The following is a 23,693-nucleotide window of genomic DNA, read 5'->3' as shown; positions in this document are numbered from 1 at the left end:
GGGGCTGTCTTCCTGAAGGGTCTGTTGGTCCTTCCGGACCCAAAGGTGTCCAGGAGGATGACACACAGTCATCTGCCCTGGATAGAGGTATGTTTTTTCCTGTTCCCGTCGGGGTCCTGATCCCCTGATCTTGAAGACTAGCCTTGTCTACAAGAGTTCATGACGAGTCATTTCAGGGTCACTTACGTGGGCAACTTAAAAGCCGTCTTGAAGGGATGGTGCCAGAATAAATTAGCCCATCCTCTCTGGAGGGGACTCTGGCAGTATTTCCCCAAATTAAAAGTAATTTTTGCTGTGAGGCCCCCTGGTGAGCCCTGGGAGGGCCACGTCTCAGAATCTGCTCCACGAGCTACCCCCTGGGAGCCCAGTACGTGCGCCCCGTGGCTCCTTCCCCGGACATTTGCCCGGCGGGCTCCTTCTTACCTTAGCTGCGGTGATTCTGGCCTGAGGCCGTGCTTCCGGGAGCCCTCCGCTCGCGGCATCTGTCCCGGTCTCGCCGGCCTCCAGACGCTCAGACTGGTAGCGGGAGATGCCTAGTGTGTCCCCGTCCACGCGGCCGCCGCAGGAGCTGCTTCATCGGCACCGATGTTTCCACGTCTGCACAAGCCTCTTACAAACCGGCAGTTTTAACTGAAGGAAAAACGCTGTTGTCTCCTTTTTATTTGCTTCTATCGTTTTGAGAAACTAAAGAGCTATGGAGAGCTACAGACACCCTGCAGACCCACCATCCAAAACAAACGGTTTAATATTTTTGTCTCTTTTGTGTAGAAGAAAATAATGCTGCAGTTGGAGCATCTCCACTTTTGGAAACTAAATGACATTTATTAGGCTTTTGAAACACTGGACTGTGAAAGTTGTCAGTGCTCATTTCAGAAAAATTGGAGAAAATTGGGAAGCATTGAGGAGCCAAGAATCACCTGATTCCCACAACCCCCCGATCACCTGGTGTCCGCCTTCAAGGCTTCTCAGCTGCAACCATTTTTTTCCCTCAGTGGCATTGCAGGACGCTTCCTGGCGGTCAGCACGCGCCCTCCACAGCTGGGCTGGGGCCCCCGGCACCCCGTGCTCACCCTGATCTCCTTAAACCTCTTCTGGACCCTCTGGTTGAGTCCCAGTTTTCGGTATCGTAAATAACATCGCAGCAAACGTCCCGTTTGTGCGTCGTGGTGCATGTCTCGAGTATTTTCTGAGGCTATGCTTTAAAAATACCACTGTGGGAACACAGGGCTTGTGTTTTCTGGGGCTTTTTGGTCTCATCTTGAGCTGACTGTGAAGTATCCTTTTGGGTGGCTGAGTCGATGCCCTGGGGCAGCCTGGCTTGTGGCTGGTGAAGCCTGTGGGGTGGAAGTCAGATGTCTGCCTCTTGGGGCCATTGCCCCATCCGTCCCCAGCCCTGTTTACGGGGCCAGCCGAGGCCCCGGCGAGGGAGAGAGGGTGGACTCAGTCCTGCTTTCCGGTTCTCAGGACTGACCCCAGGGCACGGGGTCCAAGGGCTCAGATTCCAGCTTCTCAGTGCCATCTGCCCCTGGTGTGGCGCAGCTCCTGGGACCCCGGGACACGCAGGCAGCGTACCCCCATCTCCCAGTGACAGGGAGGCAGGAGGTGTCTGTTCTTTGAGGGCCTGGAGGGGAGACGTGGGAGCACATGTGGATGAAAGGAAAGTGGCGTGGATTTCTGTGGCCGCAGTCACGGCCCCACGCCTGACACCCCCTCCGGTGCCTCCTGGGGACAGAGGTGGAGGAGGCAGCTGTTGGCGGCTGCTGGGGTGCTCCGTTCCTTAGCACCCCCAGCTAGCGCCCTGAGCACCTGTCCTGTGCTCTCCCCCAGAAGAGCCGGCCTCCGCGTGGCCCAGAAGTGCCTGGTAGCAGGCTTTCTGTCCGCAGACTCTCTTCTTTTCCCTCTGGCCACTACGGCTAATAGAGAAGAATTTGCTAGAAGTGAGGAAAGGAAACCTGTCAAAGCTACCCTGCTTTGTTCTTCACGAGCTTACTTTCTCTCCGAAACATGTTTATCACATTTACTGTTTTCTCTGGTTGAGCCCAGCTCTCTCCTTACCATTTGTCAGATTTCTTTATAGTAGCAGACGCGCAGACCCAGCCACGGATCCGCCTCTGACCCACGGGAAGAGGGCAGGACAAGGACCCAGAGACGTGATAGGACACGGGGGCTTTGAATGACTGCCTCTTTCATCTGGAAATAGCGTGGGGTCCGGTATGTTTGAGAACCGACCCTTAGGCGGCTGGAGGCTGTGGACTGTTAAGGCGGACTCGCCCGGGGCCTCCGCCAGCAGTGCAGCGGGAGCTGAGGGGGTCCTGAAAGGCCTGCGGTGCGGGCGGGGTCCCCCCTGGTGGCTGCAGGAGCAGGCCCCCCGCCAGCCCGCCCAGAGCCTCCCTGCGGAGCCCCCAGGAGCCCCCAGGCCGCAGGAGAAAGCCTGGGCCTGCCACACTGCATGGCGCACTGCTTGCTTGCCGAGGGGCTCAGGGGCTCACACAAAGCACAGTTCACACTTCCGCGGCCTGTTTGTTTTGTTGGGTAATTATAAAGTGTTGTGTATAATTTGTTTTTAAATTAAGAACAGAGAACAAAACCGTTTCCTTCGTGTAACAAACAATAACACATTAGTCTTCCCCTGTAGCAAGTGAATGAAAGAGTAAAGCCAGGGTTTGTCAGGGGGAGAACTTGCTGAGCAGGGGGAGTGGGGGGAGAGAGTGGGAGACAGAGCATGGGGGAGGAGGTGGGGGCGCCGGGGCCCCTCCTGGTCTCTGTTTTGCTGGGCCTGCTGGGAAGGGGGCAAGATGTACAGCTTCTGTTACAGTGTTGTTGGACGGCAGGCATCCCGTGAGCCTGTGGCATATCCAGAGGTGCCCTCTGGGGTCCCTGTGCCTGTCCTCCCCCACCCCACCCTCCAGGGACCGGCGGTGTGCGGTCATTGGTTGGGTTCATGCCTCCTGACCGGCTGTGGGCTCTGGTGGGCTTGGCTGGGATGGGAGGCTCTGCTGCGGGGGCGGGGGGCTCTTCCGGGATGGGGGGGGGGGGCGTGGGCTTGGCTGGGCTCTGTCTCTGACTTGGGGGCTGGGCACCTTGGAAGTTTCTTTGTGCGAAGTAAGTCCGAGGTGGTTTCCTTGCCCACTGAGCAGCCCGGCCGCAGCCGAAGGGGGTTACGGGGCGCAGACACATCCTAGTGCAGGAGGTGCATTTTCACTGCCGGTGACCCAGAGCCCAGAAGGGGCAGAGGCCGCGGGGTGCGCCCAGGGAGGGGGGCACAGTGAGGAGCAGTGACAGCTGAAGGAGCTGCGAAATTGGGGATTTCAACCCAGAGCGAACGGTCGCACAACCCGGAGTCTTCCGGTCGTGCTGGTGGCAGAGGCTCCAGGTAGCAGGTGGGCTCCTGACCCCTGGAATTGAGCTGAACTTCAGCTCTAAACTGTGGTCCAGCGGAGGCAGTCTTGAAAGCCTGCGCCCTCTCCTGCTAAGTGCTGAAGCCCCTGGCTGTCCCCAGGAGGTGGTGGCCCAGAGCCTAGCTAGCGGCCTGCTGCAGGAGGCTCCCCTCTCTGGGCGCTCAGCACAAGTGCAGGGAGAAGTCAGCCAACCACAGCCCCTCCCGGAGGGCTCTTCCTTCTCCTGGCCCCGGGGTCCTGATTCTGACGGAGAGGGAAGAGTCCCCTTCGGCTTAAACCCAGACTGACGCACCTGAGACCCGCAGACTCACTTTGTCTGGGCCTCTGCAGGCTGCCGCGTTCCGGACCGCGCTCCAGGGAGGGGTGCGTGCGGAGCCGAAGCGCGGCCTGTGTGTGGGTTCCGGGTGCCCCGGCCTCCAGGCTGCGCCCGCGGGGGGCACAGAGAACAGGTGCTCCGCGGCCCTCGGTGCTCCCTCCTCGTAGCTAGTAATTCTGCAGCCAGTAAGTGATTCAGAATTTACTTGAAGGGCCTTGAACTTGCTTTTCCTTGGTTTTTGCCTAGTTTAGTTGTTTTAGAAACTGCATTTTTGAGGTCCTTTAACGAGCAAGTACGAGGCCGGGGCCCTGGGCGGTGGGTCCGGAAGGTGCCGTCTCGCGGTGGCTTTCGGTTCGGGATGTCAGCTGGTGCCCGGGGGCCAGCTGACGCCATCTGGGCAATTCCACCCCCGCTCTGGCGGCGGTAACCTGTGGCGCCCTCTCTCCCGGCCCCGCCCCAGGTAAATCCACTTGGACGTTTGTGGGTGCGGTGCTGCCCCCCCCCCCCACCCGTGATGTCCCTCCGGCGCCTGCTCTGTGCTGCGGCCTCCCGGCGGCCGGCTCCCGTGAGATGCAGACGAGGCAGCCCCCTGCACACGGCCCCGGTGGCCTGTTCGGACAGGAGTGCCCCTGTGTTCAGCCGGGCCCTGGCCTTCGGGGACCGGATTGCCCTCGTTGACCAGCACGGCCGCCACACGTACAAGGACCTCTACCACCACAGCCTCCGCCTGTCCCGGGAGCTGTGCCGGCTCCTCGGGTGTGCCGGCGGGGACCTCCAGGAGGAGAGGGTCTCCTTCATGTGCTCCAATGACGTCTCCTACGTGGTCGCGCAGTGGGCCTCATGGATGAGCGGGGGCGTCGCTGTCCCCCTCTACAGGAAGCACCCGCAGGCCGAGCTGGAGTATGTCATCCGGGACTCCCGGAGCGCCGTGGTCCTTGCTGGCCGGGAGTACGTGGAGCTGCTGGGCCCGGTGGTCGGGAGGCTGGGGGTCCCACTGCTGCCCCTCCCGCCCACGGTCTACGGTGCGGCGGCCGAGGCGCCCGGGGAATGGCGGGTGCCGGAGCAGAACTGGAGAGACCGAGGCGCCATGATCATCTACACCAGCGGGACCACAGGGAGGCCCAAGGGCGTCCTGAGCACTCATCACAACATCAGGGCCATGGTGAGTGCTCGCACGCCATTGTGCTGGGGCCCCTGGGGTCGGTCTGGCTTTCCTGTCCTTTTCTGGGGGGGCCTCTCGCGGCTGCCCCCGTCCTACCGACCCTGCCGGCAGCACACGGCGAGACGTGACCGCCTGCCCCGCCACCCCGGGTGGGGCGGCTCTGGGAAAGGGGGCTCACTCGGGTGTAGGGGGATTTGGCGGCCCCCCAAGGGGCTCCGTGGGGCCGTGCCGCAAGCGAGAGACTGAACGTGCCCCGACACGTGATGTTGAGGGGTTTTGGGGAGAGCAGCCGTGAGGCGAATGTTCGAGACGCGTGATCGGCACCTGAAATGGGGCTTCTTTGGGAAACCTGAAAACAGGAACTCGTGGACCCCACACCTTGGGTGTGACTTTTGTGTTCTGTGGCCTCGGCATCTCTGGGAAACTCCCCAGCCGCTGTGTTTACCTTTAATGTACATCCTTCCTACTTCCGGAAACCGTTTGCATGGATGATAAAGACCCTGACACGCTAGGAGCAGTAAAATAGAACCGATGCTCAGGACCGCGAAGGTGAAGTGGTTGAGTCTTGGCCCAAAGCGGTCCCGTACGTCGGGGCAAACTGAGTCCGGGCTGACTGCAGGCAGGGTGTCACGATGTGTTTTCTGTCTCCCCTGCAAGACATACTCTGTGTCTGAGAAGACCCCATCCCTCGGCTGATGTTTGCAAAGGGGTGAGCGGGTCACGTGGGTTTGCCCATAGCGGTCACTGAGGTGTGCAGCACGACGTCCCCACTGGCGATCTTGAGAACATTCAAAGGGGGTTGTCCCACACTGCTTCTCACTGAAAGCCAAGGTTGTGGCAGCAAACCCAGCTCCGGGTTCTGTGACGGTTCAGCTGGGGTGAGGGCGGTGCCGCACCGGGCGGTGGAGGGTGGGCGGCCAGACTCTGCCGAGGCCCGGAATCCCAGGGCCTGCCGGAGTCAGAACTGCACCCTGACCCCTGACTGCCGGGGGCGGGGTGGGGGCGGGGGCGGGGGGAGCCACCACGGGCACATGCAGGGGACTTGGGACCCCCACACTAAAGCCCTGGCCGTGTCCAGCTCTGCTCTTGGACACGGGGGTCGGCACGTGAGCCAGCAGACCGTGGTCACGAGGCCACCGTCACCTTCAGAAGCCGTGAAGGACTGGGCACCGGGCACCAGAGTGGGAGCCGCCCCTCCCCTGCCCTCCCCTGTCCTCCCCTCCTCTCCTCTCCTCCCCTCCCCTCTTCTCCTCCCCTCCCCTCCCCTCCCCTCCCCTCCCCCCCTCCCCTCCCCTCCCCTCCCCTCCCCTCCTCCCCTCCCCCTCCCCTCCCCTCCTCCCCTCCCCCTCCCCTCCGTTCCTCCCCTCCCCTCCTCCCCTCCGCTCCTCCCCTCCCCTCTTCTCCTCCCCTCCCTTCCTCTCCTCCCCTCCCCTCCCCTCTTCTCCTCCCCTCCCTTCCTCTCCTCCCCTCCCCTCCCCTCTTCTCTTCTCCTCCCCTCCCCTCCCCTCCCCTCCCCTCCTCCCCTCCCCTCCCCTCCCCTCCCTCCCCTCCCCTCCCCTCCCCTCCTCCCCTCCCCTCCCTTCCTCTCCTCCCCTCCCCTCTTCTCCTCCCCTCCCCTCCCCTCTTCTCCTCCCCTCCCCTCCCTTCCTCTCCTCCCCTCCCCTCCCCTCCTCTCCTCCCCTCCCCTCCCCTCTTCTCCTCCCCTCCCTTCCTCTCCTCCCCTCCCCTCCCCTCTTCTCCTCCCCTCCCCTCCCCTCCCCTCCTCCCCTCCCCTCCCCTCCCCTCCCCTCCCCTCCTCCCTTCCCCTCCCCTCCCCTCCCCTCCCCTCCTCCCCTCCCCTCCCCCTCCCCTCCGTTCCTCCCCCTCCCCTCCCCTCCTCCCCTCCGCTCCTCCCCTCCCCTCCCCTCCTCCCCTCCACTCCTCCCCTCCCCTCCTCTCCTCCCCTCCTCTCCTCCCCTCCGCTCCTCCCCTCCCCTCCCCTCTTCTCCTCCCCTCCCCTCCCCTCTTCTCCTCCCCTCCCCTCCCCTCTTCTCCTCCCCTCCCCTCCCCTACTCTCCTCCCATCCCCTCCCCTACTCTCCTCCCATCCCCTCCCCTCCCCAGCCTGGTGGCTTCCTTCCCATCTGAGGCCGAGCCTTCGTCCCACAGGTGACGGGGCTGGTCCACAAGTGGGCGTGGACTAAGGACGACGTGATCCTCCACAGTCTCCCACTCCACCACGTGCATGGTGTGGTCAACAAGCTGCTGTGTCCCCTCTGGGTGGGCGCCACCTGTGTGATGCTGCCCGAGTTCAGCGCAGAGCTGGTAAGCAGGGGATGGGCTGCGGGCATGGCTGGATCTGGGCGCCTGGGGACCAGGGGCGCCTTGCTCTGCAGTGATACCCTGTGGCTGTGTGAGTTCTGCGTTGCTGCTGTAACAAAGGATTACAGACCGGGGCGGGGCGGGGGGCTGACGACAACACACAGATCCCTCATGGTTCCCAAGTCAGGAGTCCAAGGTGAGTCTTCCAGGGTGATGTCAGGGTGTGCACAGGGTGGCTCCCATCTGCAGGCTTCGGGACAGGCTGGTCCTGGCTTCCTCCAGCATCGGGCGGCACTGTGCCCTTGGCTCGTGGCCACCTCGCCCCGGGCTCTGCCTGCCTCACGTGGACCCCGTGGTCACATCGGGCCACCTGCGTGTCCAGGGTACCCTCCCTCCTCAAAAGCTTTAACCGCAGGTACAGAGTCCCTTTTGCCACACGAGGTGACGTATCCATGTTGATTAAGAATCGGACGTTGGGGTCCGTGGCTCAGCCAACCGCACCGGCTCTCCTTCGTTCCACAGCGGGAGGTCCAGCTGGGGCCTCGTTGTCGGGCCTCCCGTGTGCCGGTCCTCACGGCGTGTTCCTCCCCTGAGGCTCTCGGCCTCACTCTGCCCTTCATCCGTTTGTGTTGTTTCTTAGCTGCGGGGTCCTTGGTGGTGTTAAGTGAACAGAGAGTCTGCAGCTTTGAGATGGCTGAGGCCCCGCCCACTTTCTAGACAGACAGACCCGTCTGGACGGTCGAGCGATGGTCCTGGCACGCACACGCCTCTTCCCGGTGGGACTAGGCCCTTCCCGTCCTCTCTCTCCGCCCTGCTCCCCCCACCCCTGGCCGCACGGCTGCCCTGAACGGACTCGCTGGAACGGACTTGACGTTTCAGCCCTTCGCACCCTGCTCAGGTTCCTTCCTGTGCTGCCCTGAGGCTCCCTTGGTCTCTTGTGTCACCGTGTTGGGTCCCACTGCTTACCCGTGCTGCCATCGAAGGACATGGTTTCCAGTCCGAGGACATTGTGAGTCAGGCCGCTGAGGACACTCTCGTAAGGCTCTTTCTGTGGACGTGTCTCTCGGCCGTGACCTGCCACGGACACGCGTGTGGAAGGGCGCTTACTGCCACCGGCAAGGCGTGAGGGTGGCTCCGTGTCCTCGCGCGTATTGGCATTGCGGTCGAGTGGCTCTCAGCCGTTGCAGTGAGACGGTTGGATTTGTGCCCGTGTGTGTGTTTTTGCTTCCTTCTGTTGAGGTGTGATGCCCAGATAGTGTGTATTTCGCCGCGTTGCGGTGAGTGTGCGTGTGCGAGGCCCGCTGTCCCCGCCCCGCGAGGCTGGCCGTGCCCCCTTCTGGCCCCCCCCCCCCCCGGACGCAGCCACCTCTTCTGTCGTCCTGCTCTAGGGCAGTTGGTCTCCTGAGCCTCACGAGTGATGGGGCACCGAGACTGCCGTCCCTGACCATTCTTGAGATGTGTCCGCGTTCACGCGACAGTGGCTCATCCCTTCTCTGCTGCTGTCCCTCCATTCTCCTGTTGGGGGACATTGGGTGCTTTCCACTTTGGCTTTACGAGTAAAGCTGCCAGGACATCGTCATGGAACTTCCTGCAGGGACAGGTTTTCCTTTCCTTGGGGTATATACCCCAGGGTAGGACTGTTGGGTCAGGACGTCGTGTGCGTTTGACTTCAGGAGGAACTGCCGAACCGTGGCTTCTGCTCCCTGCTATTGTCGGCAGCGAGAAGGGCAGCACAGCACACTTGTCCAGGGTTTTGCATTTCAGCCACCTTCCTGCGTGCCCAGCACCACCCTGTTTTTGTTATAAAATTCGTATTTCTCCTGAGCCCTTTTTCATATGTTGTTGGCCATTCGAAATCTCTTTGAGGTGTTTTTTTTACTATTGACTTGTAGGTCTTCTTTATACAATCTGGGTAGAAGGCCTTGGTCAGAATTACACGCTATGAACCTTTCCCCAGTCTGGTGTTTCACAAACAGTGTCTTTTTTAACACTGTCTTGTGATACAGACAATTTTTACTTCTGTAACTCTGATCTGGAACTGGTGACTGTCGTGGACGTCCTTGACTCACGGTCTCGAGGAAAGCGTTGACGGTTCCCGGTTCAGTGTGATGCTAGCTGCTGGGTTTGTAGATGCCGTTTACCAGCTGAGGACGTCCCTGTCGCATCCCTGTCTGCGGAGACTTCTTCTCTTAGAGGGGACAGGGTATCACAGGTGTCTTACCTATCGCGATGATCACACAGCCTCTTCCCCCTTGATTTGCTTATTATCTCTTTCTCCCTTTAGTCTGCTAACACGGCTGGTTATGCTGATCAAAGGTTTTCACATTTCTAGCTTCCTAACCTTGCGGCCCAGACTTCCCGTGGTCGGGACGTGGTGTCCTTTTATGTGTTGCTACGTTTGATTTACTGACGTTCTGTTAAGGCTTTTGCATCTGTGTTGATGAGGAAGGCAGGTCTGTAGCCCTCTGGGGGCGTCCTCGCTGGGCTTCTGTGTCGGGGCCGTGCTCCCCTCGGGAAGGGCCTCTCCCCCACCGGGCAGGTTGGTGTTAAGGCCACGGCTGTCCCTCCCATGAGGTTTGCTCAAACTTACCACGGAAGCCATCCAGGCCAGACCTCTCCAGGAAGGCTTTTAACAAAGGGTTCCGTTTCTTTAACGGATTCAAGACTTCTAATGGTTCCTATTTTGTTTCTTGTGTCAGTTTTGGTAAGTTTTTGTGTTTATTTTACTTGTGCTTATTTTCTATTTCTGAGAGAGAGACAGTGTGGCTGGGGGGGGGGGGGTGTTGTGGGGGGAGGGACAGAGAGAAAATCACAAGCAGGCTCCACGCTTAACACAGAGCCCGACATGAGGCTCCATACCACGACCCTGGGATCGTGACCTGAGCCGAAATCAAGAGTCAGGTCCTCAGGGCACCTGAGTAGCTCCGTCGATTAAGCATTTGACTTTGGCTCAGGTCATGATCTCACAGCTTGTGGGTTTGAGCCCCATGTCGGTTTCTGCGCTGACAGCTCAGAGCCTGGAGCCTACTTCAGATTCTATGTTTCCCTCCCTCTCTGCCCCTCCCCGCTCGCATTCTCTCTCTCTCTCTCTCAAAATTAAACAAACAGTAAGAAAAAAACAAGGTCAGGCACTCAACCAACTGAACCACTCGGGTACCCCATTTTTGTTTCTAAAAGAAATTGTGCACCGTTAAAATTGTGAAGTGCATTGGCATGAAGGAGTTCGTGCTTCTCTCCCTGTCCTTCCGGGGTGCCTGGGCTCTGAGGTGGTGTCTCCTTTAACTCTGATGTTGGCGGTTGGCGCTTTTATTCTGTTCTCTTGATCGTTCCTGTGTCCGGGCTCGCAGTCCTGTCAGTGTTTTCTTTCCTTCAATGCACCCGGGCTGCTTTAAACAGTCCGGAGTCCGTAACTTGCACAGTGATGACCCGGCCTTCCCTTGTGGGGTGCTCCCCCTGCCCCCCCGCTGGCTCGTGAGCCTCCCAGCTCGTTTCCCTGAACTGTGTCGCGTCTTTCCTGCGGCTGTCGACGCGTTGTTCACGCCATGCAAGTCACCACCGTAAATGATTCAGGGAGTCTTCATAAATGTGGTCTCTCGGGCTTTGTCTCAACCCCTGCTCCCACGCAGTGACCGCCATCCACCGCCGTCCCCGCGCATTCCCCTTCCTGGACGCTGCACGTACGGGGAGTCCTACCGCCCGCAGTGTCCTGTGTCCGGCTTCTGTCACTGCGCACAACGTCTCCGCTCAGTCCACGTTGCAGCGTGGGGGTCAGCGGCCCCCGTCGTGCGGCCGCACGTGCTCCGCTCGCCCCTGAACCGTCCGTCGGGCCCGTGGGAGACTCGTAGTTTTGCCCGGTGGGAGCAGCGCTGCCGTGAGCGTTCGCACGCGAACCCTTGTGTGGACCTGTCTCCGTTTGCCTTACAGGGATCTGCAGGGACAGGATCGCCACATCGCGGCGCGGGTTTACGTTTTGTGTTTTCCGAAACCGCCAACCTGTTTTCCAGATCCGTTCTTTCCTGGTTTACGTTTTCACCCGAGTGTGCGGGGACCTCAGTTTCTCCACATCCTCACCAGCACTTGTTGGAAGTTACCACTACACTCACTGTGGAGGATGTGCAGTGAGATCCCTCGTGGTTCCGATCTGCATTTCCTTACTGACCAGTCAGGTGGAGCGATGTTTCACGGTTTATTTGCACCCCTGTATCTTCGGCGAGCCGTCTGTTTAGGTTTTTTGCCCCTTCCTAAATTGGGTGGTTTATCTTACTGAGTCGTAAGCGTTCTTCATTTGTTCTGGATGTAAGTCTTTTATCAGATGGATGGTTTGCAAACATTTCCTCCCGGTCTGGCTTGTCTTTTCATTGCCTTAATGGTATCTTCTGAAACATGTGTTTTGGTGAAATCCATCGTATCCGTTCATTTCATAGATCGCACTTGTGGCGTGACGGCTGAGAAATCTTTGCCCAACCAAGATCACGAAGATTTTTTTCCAGAAGTTTTGTGGTTTGAGCTCATGCGTTTAGGTCTCTGATTCACTCTGGGTTAACTTTTGTGCGCGGTGAGGGTCTCAGATTCATCCTTTACGGGTACGTGTTCAGTTGTCCTAGCACTGTCCGCTGGAAAGATGACCTCTCCCCGGCTGAAGGGGGGCTCCCTTGTCAACACCCAGTTGGCCGTGCGTGGCGGTCTGTTTCCGGGCTCTGGTCGGCCCGTATCCGGGGGTCTGAGCTTGGACCAGCAGCATGCTGCGTTGGCCACCGTTGCTTTAGAGCAGGTGGGGAGTTGAGAGCTGTGAGTCGTCCACGCTTGCTCTCCCTTGTCACAGTTGTTTCGGCTCTGCTGGGTCCTTACCCTCCCACGTGAATGCGGCCAGGGGCCTGGGGCCCCGGGGGACGTGGTGACGCTGCGGCCAGGCGGCAGAGGACCGCCGTCTCGTCAGTGCTGCGGCTGCCGGGCCGCCGTTTCCTCGGTCGCCCGTGCGTCGCCCGCACTGCTCTGTCTCCTGTCCTGTCCCGTCACTTTCAGTGTAGACCTTTGCCACCGGCCTGTGCCCGACTGCTTCTGTCCTTCTGTGCCTTCCTATCCGTGTCTGAGTCTGTCTGGGGAACTCGTGACTTTGGACAGTATGTCTCCTGGTTTTGTGATGGTTCTTTTTTGTATTTCCACATTCCCGATGAGATCCTTGATTTTCTCTCGTTTTGTTCACCTTTTCTTCAAAATTCTGTAGCCTGTTTGTTGTAATCGCTTCCAGTTGCCGGTCTGATAATTCCAACATCTGGATCTTTGAGGCTCTGCTCAAAGACATTTTTTTTCCTAATTATGGGTCACATCTTCCTGTTTCCTTACAAGCTTTGTCACGTGGGGGTGCCCATCATGGTCTGTAAAGGAACGGTATTGTTTCCCTGAGAGCCCAGTCAAGGGGCAGCGTGTGAGGTGCCAGGCCCTCGAATGCCATGGGCCGAGGTCTGCATGTGTCCGGGGCACCGGGGGCCCAGTGCCGTGAGCTCTGCGCCACCCCCACCTCCCCATGACCGGGGCTTACGCGGCAGCGCCGTGGGGAGGGGAGCCGCGGAGGGAGTGTGCTGCCCCAGCTGCCTCCAGGACCAGGCGACACGTGAAGCGCTTTGGTACGAAAGCAAGAAGCGTCTGTTGCCGAGTGACACAGAATGCACGTGCCTTTCCGATGAGCCGGGACGGTGGCGCATTCACCACCTCTGTTGGCGCCAGGCGCTGTGCTGACCCGGGGCTCACCGGTGCCCCTCGGGAGGGCGTGAGGTGCCCCGCCGCTGCTGACACCGGGCCGACGCCGGAGCCGCGCCCCCTCTCGCGACTTGCTGTCCACCACAGGTCACCCTGCAGCAGACACCAGTGTCGCTGGCACAGCGGGTCCACGGAGTGGCCAGAGGCTGTGTCACCCCGTGAAAGTGACGGGAGCCGCTTACGGGCCCCTAAGAGCTGAAGGAAAGGAGCAGTCTCCACAAAGAAAACTGTTCTGGAAGCAGATGGCATGCGTCTGAGCGCGCGCGCGCGCGTGTGTGTGTGTGTGTGTGGTTTCTCACGTTTTTGCCATATCCCTCCTTTTTCCTTTTTAGGTTTGGGAAAAGCTCTTAAGTTCTGAAGCTCCACGAATTAATGTATTTATGGCGGTGCCTACAATATATGCCAAGTTGATGGATTATTATGACAAACATTTTACTCAGCCTCACGTCCAGGATTTTGTACGTGCGGTCTGTGAGGAGAAAATTAGGTAAGTGAAAACAGTCCCCTCTCCTACCCAGAAAGTCTGAAAGATCACACATATAACTTACTTCCAGTAAAGCAGTTCTAGGTTTTAGGAGGCAGCACCTTCCCTTTCCTGTAGAGTCTACATCTAGCCGTTTGTACTTTCCGCACGTCCGTCCGTATCGTATCTCGCTGCGTGTCTGTCCAGGTGCAGCTGTCTCTCCGCCGGCCTGTCTGTCTGTCTGGTGGTCCAGTCTGAAGGAAGAGGGCTGCCCCATCCACTCTGACCCCTCGTGAGCATGGCTCCTCGCAGCCCCCCATCGTCTCTCTCCGCCGTGGTCTCTAGCTCTGGCCCCTGAGCGCCCCCCCCTCCAGAGCACCCCCACCCCTGCCCTCCCACATCCCTGGACAAACACGCTTCCTGACAGAGACACGCAGGGTCTTCCGGGCCCTTCGGCGGCGTGAGGCTTCTTCCGCTCCGTCTCGTGCACCTGCAGACACCGCATGCTTCTCCCTGCTTGTCGCTGCAGTGGGAGTCCTGAGAGTCCGTGACTTTTCACAGGACCGGCAGGCACACGTCACCCGAGTGTGGCTCCATGAGGCCAGCACAGCCAGTCAGCGGAACACCGAGTGAGCCGCTGCGCCAGCCTGACCTTGAAATCTGTGCGCGTGTCCCTGTGGCTTCCACCCCGCTCCACACCCCTGGTTCCCGCTTCTTAGGAGGAGCACAGGAGGGTCGTCCGCTGTGCTTCCTGGAGAGAATTCCGGATTATCCGAGCCAATATCCGACATGGCCGTGATTCTGCCCCCTCCCCCATTGCTTTGCTCCTCATCCGGTGTTGCCTGCCTCCCGCCTCCCGTCCCCCTCACGAGGCATCTGGCCCCCAGGACAAGAGCAGCGTCAGTCGTACATGTTCCCCAGACCTAAAGAGCCAAGGGCAAGCGTGGGATCAGAGAGAGGAAACCAGGGTGATTTCCGAGAGGCAGAGGCCCCAAGGCCTCACCGGCTTGGGCTCGTGGTGGGGCGGGTCCTCGTGAGCTCACCTCGTGAACTAGAAACAGAACCAGCTGTGTGGCGGGGACAGGAGTGCCCCGGGGGGGGGGCTGCCTGAGCGACTGTCCCCTCCGCGAGCCAGCCGGCTACAGCAGCACCCATCCGTGGGCCGTGTGCTTCCGGCGGCCTCTCGCCCTCCTACCTGGAAGCAGTTTCTCCCAAACCAAAGCCTTACTACCTCTGCTGAGGTTTGGGCTGGTTCATAAATGGCGTATTGCTCGCAGAGAATGCCTTCAAAGACCCTAAAGTTATTTTTTTACTTCAATTACCCATTCCTTTGAAAGACTCGTTTGCACCCTAAGATACACCCGACAAATTCGTTTCAAAAAACAGACTTAGAATTTAGCCCGCAACTACTGCTCACGTCCTGAACCGTAGGGCAGTGGCGGCGAGTGAAGAGCTGTGTGTGTCCACTTGCGGTCCCTAAGACCGTCTGTCCCCTTCGTGCCGGCAGGTTGATGGTTTCGGGGTCCGCCGCCCTGCCCCTGCCTGTGCTGGAGAAGTGGCAGAGGGTCACCGGCCACACTTTGCTGGAGCGGTATGGGATGACGGAGATCGGCATGGCCCTGTCCAACCCCCTGACCACGGCTCGCACGCCAGGTACCCACCAGCCGCGTCCTCTCCCTCCCTGTGCCCCGAGCCCTCGGGGGGCGGGGGGGGGCCGGTCTGGGGAGCGCGCTGCCCTGCTGGGCCGGAGAACTCTCTTGGGGTGTTGGCCAGGTGGCTGGGGCCTCTGCCCCTGCCACTTCCGCGCAGACCAGGCTTGCCGCTGGCCAGAGCGTCCCATCCAGGAACCACGCAGGGTATAGGGGCAGGGGTGAGGGAGCCCTCTATCTGTCTGGATGACCTTTCCTAAGTCCAGCCTTTTCTCCGGCGCCCCACTCTGACTTCAGCCCAGACTTTCACATCCCGGGTCCTTAGCAAGGAGTCCACAGCGGAGCCCAAGCCCAGGAAGTGAACGTGCCCCGTTTCTGTTCTCAGCTCCCTCCCCGTCCTCACAAGGCACCCCCTCCATGGTGTCCAAACACGAGAGGGATCGCATTTAGAAATAAGACCAAACACTTCTGTGTCTGTGATTATACCCACACATGCATGTATCTCGCACGTACGATAAAACTCACCGTGTCCACGTTCAGTCTGTGAGTCGGAAACACACCTAACCATGTAGCCCCCATCACACTCGAGACACAGAAACGTCCGATGCCGCAGACCCTCCCCTTGTGTGTGCTCAGCACCCCACCCCCCCACCCCAGGCCAGGCAGGCATACACCTTGTCTCTGTGCTTTTTCTGGAATGTCCTACAGGACATGGCCTTTTGGGTCCCTTCGCGGGGTGTGGCGTCCACATGGACACATGTCCTTTCCCGCGCTGAGCGGAATTCCGCGGTGCGGACCGGCCGCTGTTTGCTACCGCTTCGCCAGCCGAAGGACGCTGGGCTGTGTCTGGTTTGGGCCAGTTACCAGTAGGGCTGTCATAAACGTCTGTGTGCAGGTGCCGTGCGAACATATGCCTCGTGGGAGAGTCCTCAGAGGGGGGTCGTGGGGTCCGAAGGCAGATGAGCACTTGACTGCCTGAGAAGATGCCACACCGCATCCAGAGCGGCTCCTGGCGCTGGGGCGCTCTTACCCATTGACAGACGAGGACCCTGAGGCTTGAGGGGCAGCAGGGTTGCATACCCGCTGTGCCACAGAGCAGGTATTCGTGCCGTTGCACTAGGACACCCGCTTTGCCGGGAGTGCAGCAGCACGGCCCGGTTTGGAGGCACAGAGAGGGGCACAGTGATGCACAGAGAGCCTTCTGGGCCTTAATTATAAGAGCAGACACAAGGCCAAGAGCCAAGACCAGGAGCCAGGGCAGGATGGAGTCCACGAGGGAGGCCCCGCGTGGGGCTCACCGCAAGTGGGGGGGGGGGGGGCAGGGTCCTCAGGTGAGCAGGGAGAGCAGCCGCCCTGGACAGAGGTCACGCAAACGTGCCCAGCTGACCTGGCCGTTTCCGGCCCCCTCTGCAGAAGGGGGATCCCAAAGGCTCTGAAACCCAAGATTTATTGGGCAGAAATTCTGGAATCTTCAGTTAGGCTGCAGCTCTCCTCCAGGCCTCAGAGGCCTCGTCGCTCGTCTTACCTTTGAATCAAATACCTGTGACCTTTTTCTGTAACGCAGGCCTCCAGCAGGCGGGTTCGATCCTGTTTGCTTTGGAAAAAAGCAAAGTGGCGTCGTTTCTGGAGAAACCAGGTTGACAGGGCGTCCTGGGCACCTTCTGGTCTTGTCTGCGCGCCGTGATGCCTGGGCTGGGCTCGCGTCACACTCGGGACCCCCGTACCTGCTCCCGGCTCGGGGTCGCCCCGGGCCGGCCCTCCCTCTCTGCTGCCTGTGTGGCCTCTGAGTGTGGCGCTCTCCGTGGGTCCGGGGACCGCCAGGACCCGTTTTTGCAGGTTCTCACACCCTGACCTGGGCGCCCGGGGCGAGGCCAGCCTTGGAAGAGGGTTGTTTGCTGAGAGTCAGGCTCTGGGTCGGTCTTCCGGTTGTTCCTTCTCCGTGGCCCTCACGGTACCATGAAGGGAGATGAATAATTCACAGCCAGGCGCCGCTGGGCCTAATCACACTCTAATTGGCGGTGGAGATCAGAGGCGCCAGCGGCTTCTACAGCCAGCTCGGGGGAGCGCTGACGGCAGCTCCAGCCTTACCGGCCTGTCCCCCCTCTCTCGGGACGGCCGCGGACTGGCCGCCCTCCCCAGACTCCGGACGGAGCCACGGGCCAATTGCGGTTATCTGGGGAGAGCTGAGGACCGTTTTAAAGACTGCGTTTTATGACTGTGCCGGGGGGGGGACGCTAGGCGGGGGCGGGCTGGTGGCTGCCTGTGGTCTGCCCGCCGGCTGGGGTGGGACAGACATGGTTCGGGCTCCGTTGCTGACCCCTCCCCCGCCCCGAACTGGGTCTTCTCTGTGTGGACCTCACCCTGCGGGACGTCAGGCCTCTGAAACCAGGGTCGTCCCTGCCTGGAGGTTTTAGCTGTATTGTCGTGTCCGCGATGCTGTAATGAATCAAGATTCCGTCGGCACGTCCGTTACAAATCTTAACGGCTGGCAGCATTCGCCGTTCAGAGGGAGAAAAGAGCAGAGAGGGGCAGGGGGAGCCGAGGAGGACGGCTTTCTCCTTTTAAAAATGTTCCAAGGAGAAACCAGTGGATTGAAAGCTGGGGAGGAGGACGGGGGGCGCTGGCGTTTCTCAGAGAGGAGGACGGACCCCCTTCTGGTAAGAAGCGTGTGTCCGGTCTGTGCTCCCATACGGTGCCGGCGGGTGGTGGCGTGGAGGGCACAGGGCACAGAGACCGCTCCTCCCGGGCGCCTTTTCCACCTGCTGCCCGAGTCCTGCCCTCTGTGATACGGCGGTGCCAGAAAGCGCTGTGTTTGCTGAGTTCTGGGAGCCGCCAGCCCGTCAACCTCTCTAGGCCGGGAGGCCCAGGAAAGGACAGTCTACGCAGCAGAGTTAAACTTGTCACTGCCACAGTCTAAGGGAAAGGGGCCGTTTAATCCAGAAAAGGAGACCTCGAGGTCCCCTGGCAAGTGAGTCTAGACTGCATGTGGAACACTGCATCTGGTCTCCACTGCGCCCAGGGGATGCCAAGCCCGGCGCCAGGAGGAGGGGGCTGGAGGGGCTGGGTTCAGAGGCTGCTTCTTGTGTCTGGTATCCGTGTCTCACGCTGGGGAGGAGACTCCCTCGCTTCCCGTGTGGCGTCTCGAGAGTCCTGTTGCCTGTGCGGCCGCGGGCTCCATGCACGTGCACTGCTAGCAGGACTGGGGAGGACCCGTGTCTCAGGTCCTCGTAGAAGTGTCCGGAGCAGGCAGACCCGCCGAGGCAGCCGATGAACGGTTGTGGGGGTGGGGGAGAACGTGTGACTGCTGACGCCTCTGGTTTCCGCCCGGTGACTGCAAGTTCTGGAGCCACTGGCGGTTACGGTTGCCCCACGTCACGCGTGTGCTGAATGCCACTGAGTTGTGCGCTTTGTGACGAGTGATTGTATCTTGTATAGATTTAACCTTGATTTTTAAAATCTTTGGAAGCAAAACAAGAACGCGAAGGGCCAGAAGGGACCTGGTCCGGATGCGCCCCGCCCATCAGGGACACGGCCCTGGCCTCGCCCCCCAGGACCTCAGATGCAGAGACGGGCGGGCCGTGAGGATAGTACAGCGGCATTCTGGCAAAACGAGGCCAGGATCCCAGAATCCTGTGCGGATGTAGAGTTTCAGAGTTGGCCTCCCGGGTGTCTGTCCCGTGACAATCCCTCACTGATTCCAGTGGACGTGAGTCCTCACAGACGCTGAGCGTTTGGTCTCGGGACCTCCGCCACAACGGTCCTTCACCGTGGGGACTTGCGCGTTGCCCTCAGCGCACGGCAGACCGCTGCCCCCGTGCTCCGGAACACACCGAGCAAACCATGGGTGCCTAATAAATGAACCAGAAAGCGGGTGACAGGCTTCCCTGCCTGCTTCGTCCCTCCTGGGCCTTCTGCGCACAGGTGCTCTGTGGTGACCCCGGGGACAGGCCACCGACGCCTGTGCCCTTACAGCAGAGCTAGGTGCTGGAGGGGGAGGTGGTGGCAGCCCCAGCCTTCGGCCCGGGTGCCGAGAGCCTCCCTAAGGTGACTGGGTCCCCTCCGCTCTGGCATCTACCATCTTCTGTGCAGGACGTCCAGGCGTGCAGCCCTCTCCTTCTCTGTCTTTGCAGGTTCCGTGGGGACCCCGCTGCCAGGTGTGGAGGTACGCATTGTCTCAGAAAACCCCAAGAAGGAGGGCTATCCCTACGTGCTCCACGCGGAAGGAAATGAGAAGGAGACAAAGGTGGGCCACTGCCCTGTGCTCCGCTGGTGGCACACGGGTGTCCCACGGCCAGGACCGCCCAGCAGGCCAGAGGTTGAAGGTCTCTTCCTTGGGGGCCCGACACAGGTTCAGGCTGGTGTTTCCTGAGGGCACCCACTGGTGTTTCCGGGCACCATGCCCTATGGACGGTGTGCAGAGCAGGGCCAAGGCCAGCTGGGCCCCGACCTCCAGACTCTGCCCGCCTCCTCAGGCTCCATCCAATGTGGGTCGTGACAGCCTCTGGACGGCCCTTGTTGAAACAGGTTGTTAGAGGCACCCTCTGGTTCAAAGCGCTGTGCTGGCGGGGCCCTGTCTCCGCTCAGTAAACCCAGGCTGGGTGTGGCTGCTTCCTTGCGAGGCCACCACAGGCAGCTCACGGGGCCCCGAGAACGAAGGCTGCCGCCAACCGCTGGAATCTGGTGGCTTTGCTGTTACTCTAGGTTGACCAGGGTGAGGAAGGGGATGCTACTTACTGTCTTATTTCAGTGAAGTTTCTAGTAGCTGCAAATCTGATCGTCGGTGAGTAGAAACCACAGAAAAGTTGAGGGTCGGTGGGACTGGAACCTTGATGTAAAAGGAAATCACCTTCTCTGTAGCCGATGCCCATGCTAGACGCCCGTGTGACTGATCTCCACTGGACCCACGTGTCAGCTTCTGTCCCTGGAGAGGTGGCTCCCAGCTCCGTACCTGTGCCAGGCCTTGCCCTGTGACCTTGCCCCGTGGCCTCAGTTTCCGTGTCTGGAGTGAGAGGTCGAGGAGACGGTCAAGCAGGCGGGTGGAGCTGGTGGTTTAGGTGTAGTGCTACGAACGTGTTCACAGTGAAGAAGTAGGTGTCCCGTTTACCCAAGAAGACCCCGCCCCTGGGCCCCCGTGGGGAGGGTCAGCCCTCGGCACGTCGCCCGGCTCCCAGTCGCGGTGTTCCCGGGGCCTGTGTAGCCTGACGGTCCTTGCTGCTTCTCTGGCCAGAACCCAGCACCGGGAATGAGGCGTGAGTGGCCGGGCGGCAGGGTCTCTGCACCGCACAGCGGAGCCCTGGGGAAGACAGGAGAAGGGAACAGCTGGGCCGAGCCGTGCTTCCCAGATGGCGGGAAGATTCCGTGCTTGCTCTCACGGGCCCGGAGCAAGGCGGGGAGGGGTGCACGCCTGTGACGCCCAGTGGCTGCGGCAGCCGGGTGGTGCCCGTGTCTGAGAAGGTCCCTGACGGCTCCAGAGGGCGGCTCACATGCCCGGGCCTGTGAGTGCCAGCCTCGTCGCGTCTGCCGGGGCACCGTACGGGCTCTCGCTGCCGGTCTTCAGCGTGTGTCCTCGTCTCCCCGTCGCGGGCCGCCCTGGCTGTGGCTGCTTGCTGACGTGGCCGGAAGTCCGGGGACACCCAAGTGTCCCGCCGTCCACAGCTCTGAGCTGGCGCTTCCCAAGCCTGCAGCTTTGTCTGGCGGGACCTCGGGCTCCCCTGCCTGGACGCTTCTCTGGATGCACAGGAAGTGGCTCCGTCTTCTCGGTGTCTGTCTCGCCTGGCTGCCGGGCCGCAGTCAAGGCCGCACCTGCCTGGAGGACCCGGCAGCTTTGTTTGCTATGGTGCATCTTCCACGTGCCACGGCCGCCCAGCCGGCGTCGCCTTTAAACCTACAAGCACGTCGCGCGGCATCTGTTTTCCAAGTGCTCACTTTCAAGAGAGCCAAGCACCGCCCAGCACCAGTGAGGTCCGGCAGCAGACAAGTGGCTTCCCGGCTGTATGTGACACGCTGGCCTGCACACGAAACATCGTCTCTCGCCGAGAACGCAGACACACCGCGTGTGGTGTTCCGGCTGGCGCAGGGCGGTGGCAGCGAGCTCTGCTTCCCTCGTTTCCCCTTAAAAATTAATTATCTTGTTGTTTGTCCATAGGCGGGCTGTCGCTCCGGACAGCAGCCTGCTCGGCCGCCTGTCCTCCTGACGGCCACCAGCCTCTCCTGGGCTCCCCTCCGCTCCTTCCCCCGCCCCCGCCTGTCCCTGCCATCTGTCGCTGCTGTGTGCCACCGACGGCTGAATGCGACCTGCAGCAGGGTGAGGACTGGGGGCGGAGAGCCGGAGGGCCTGCTCGTGCTCTGGCCTTCAGTGGGGGGTGGGGTGACCAGGCTGTCCCCGCAGAGGCGCTCCCCTCCGACAGACAGACAGACCATCATCTGCCACGTGTCCCCTGCCTCGTGGATGCAGTGGGCTTACTGACTCTGTGTCGAGGGCCAGGAAGGAGGTGGCCATACCCCGATCCGGGAATCTTCACAGGAAGGCCAGCGGCGCCTGATGGGCAGGATGGATGGGCCGGATGAGTGTCTGCCAGCCCTTAGCTGCCCCGTGCCTCTCTCCCCCCGCCTGCACCAGCGCTGGCCCCACGTGCCCTTGAAGGGCGCGCTCAAGCCACGGAAGGCGAGCAGCCACCCCTTCCTGCCTTGAGCCCGTCCCTGCGTGCCTACCCAGATCCTTCCAGCCCCGAGCAGTGGGCGGCACCGAGTGACACAGCCGTCCATCGGGACACAGTGGGAGCCCACAGCCAAGGAGGGACCTGGGGACCTTCAGGGACAGGGGCCCTACCATGGGTCCTACCCGCCCTCACCGGCCTCCTTGGCCCATAGCCTACCTGCCTGCATTCCTGCCTCTTACTCCAGCAGGCTTTTCTCCACAGACGGTTAGAGCAGATCCCTCACTGTGAACTTGGGCAGGTGTCCGGGCTTGTACCTGGGGGCTTTCTAGCACCTGCCGCTGCCAGAGAAAGACATTCAGGCTGCTTCCAGACGGGGAAGGCTTCGTTCCAGTGCTGACGGTTCTCTAGCATGGCCGCTTGTGGTAAGCGGAGTGGTACCTCTGCGTGGGTGCCCGTGCCCTCGGTCACGTGACAGTCCTACGTGTGAGTCCTCTGAAGACGAAGACGAGGGTCCCCATGAAAACAGCCCAGGCTGTTGGCTGCAGCATGAAGCAGCATTGTGTGTGACTGCTGGGCACCCAAGTCTGGGGGTGTGCCCCATCCAACCTGCACCCGCCTATCCTTGGGAACAGCTGGGGCCCCCAGAGCACCGGGTGTGGGCCTTGCTGATCGCCTGCCTACCTCTGAACTCGTCCCAGCAGATGTGGGGTGTTAACTCTGAGTAGGTCTAAGGAATCACAGCAGAAACCCCTGCAGGGCTCTGGTCCCACTTGTGACCCAGTGATCCAGGTGATGGAATGTAGCCTAAGGTAACATTTATTGTTATGCACTATTTTAGATCATTTATTTCTCTGTGATAATATTCTCATCAGTGTTCCCCTTCTCCTGGCTTATCTTCACTCTTTTTTTTTTTTTTTTTTTTTGATGTTTATTTGTTTTTGAGAGAGAGAAAGAGCGCAAGGTGGGGGCGGGGAGGGGCAGAGAGAGGGAGACACAGGGTCAGAAGTAGGTTCCAGGCTCTGAGCTGTCAGCTCAGAGCCCGACGTGGGTCTCGAACCCACAAGCTGTGAGATCATGACCTGAGCCAAAGCCAAATGCTTAACCGACAGAGCCACTCAGGCGCCCTGAGGACCTGACTCTTGATTTCGGCTCAGGTCACGATCCCAGGGTCATGGTATGGAGCCCCATATCGGGCTCTGTGTTAAGCGTGGAGCCTGCTCACGGACCGTGAGATCATGACCTGAGCTGAAGTTGGACGCTTAGCCAGCTGAGCCACCCAGGCGGCCCCCTATCTTCACCCTTGATAAGCCTTCATACCCTTGTCTCTAAAACTTATGTCAGTGACCAAAATTAAGTTGACTCCTTTGTCCCAAAGTCTGTCTGATGAGTCAGTATCACATAAACCACTGTGTAACGGGTGCATGTGTATTTAGAGCTTCAAGTTGGTGGTTCGTTTTCCCTCTTTCCCTGAAGCAATGAAAAAAAAATTTGTGTTTTTTTTGGCATAAAGAAAATGATGGCCTATTTTAGTTACTTGGTACTTGCTTTCCGTAGTCCAGAGACTCCCTGGCAAATCTGTAGGAAAATTAGGACTGGTAGATGTGTGTGTCTTTATGGTATGGAACCCATGAGGGCTGCTACATTTCTGAGCTGGTCTATACAGAGGTTGTATGCTCTTCTCCCTTGAACTGTGTATCTGTTTCTCTGCCAACACCAGTCTTGACTACTGTCGCTTTATGGTGGGTCTCAGAACTATAGCCTTATGCCACCAATTTTATTCTTGTTCAGAGCTGTTTTAGTTATTGGTATTATTTTGCTTGCCATTCCAGGTTTACAACTAGGTTGTTTGTATGTATTAAAAAATCCTTTGGGGATCTTGATCAAGATTGCACTAAATCTGTAGATCAGTTTGGTGAACATTAACATCCTCACTATGACAAGTCTTCTGATCCATGAACATGGTATGCCTCTGCATTCATTTAGGTCTTC

General features: G+C 59.9%; 1 protein-coding gene across 2 annotated transcripts in view; it reads left to right on the top strand.

The window, feature by feature from the left end:
* The window catches only part of ACSF3 (acyl-CoA synthetase family member 3), a 56,103-nt gene that overhangs the window by 1,503 nt on the left and 30,907 nt on the right, over positions 1-23,693 (top strand). For both annotated transcript variants that reach the window (XM_027076427.2, XM_027076429.2), the window contains 5 exons: positions 4,175-4,876; positions 7,024-7,179; positions 13,266-13,420; positions 14,904-15,049; positions 19,176-19,288. In XM_027076427.2, coding sequence (XP_026932228.1) covers positions 4,229-4,876; positions 7,024-7,179; positions 13,266-13,420; positions 14,904-15,049; positions 19,176-19,288 — 1,218 coding nt within the window. In that variant the 5' untranslated portion in view covers positions 4,175-4,228. Of the gene's footprint in view, positions 1-4,174; positions 4,877-7,023; positions 7,180-13,265; positions 13,421-14,903; positions 15,050-19,175; positions 19,289-23,693 lie in introns of those variants that run through there.

Source organism: Acinonyx jubatus, chromosome E2 (assembly GCF_027475565.1).
Source record: "Acinonyx jubatus isolate Ajub_Pintada_27869175 chromosome E2, VMU_Ajub_asm_v1.0, whole genome shotgun sequence".
NCBI lineage: Eukaryota > Metazoa > Chordata > Mammalia > Carnivora > Felidae > Acinonyx > Acinonyx jubatus.
This window is presented reverse-complemented; position numbering and strand designations above follow the sequence as displayed.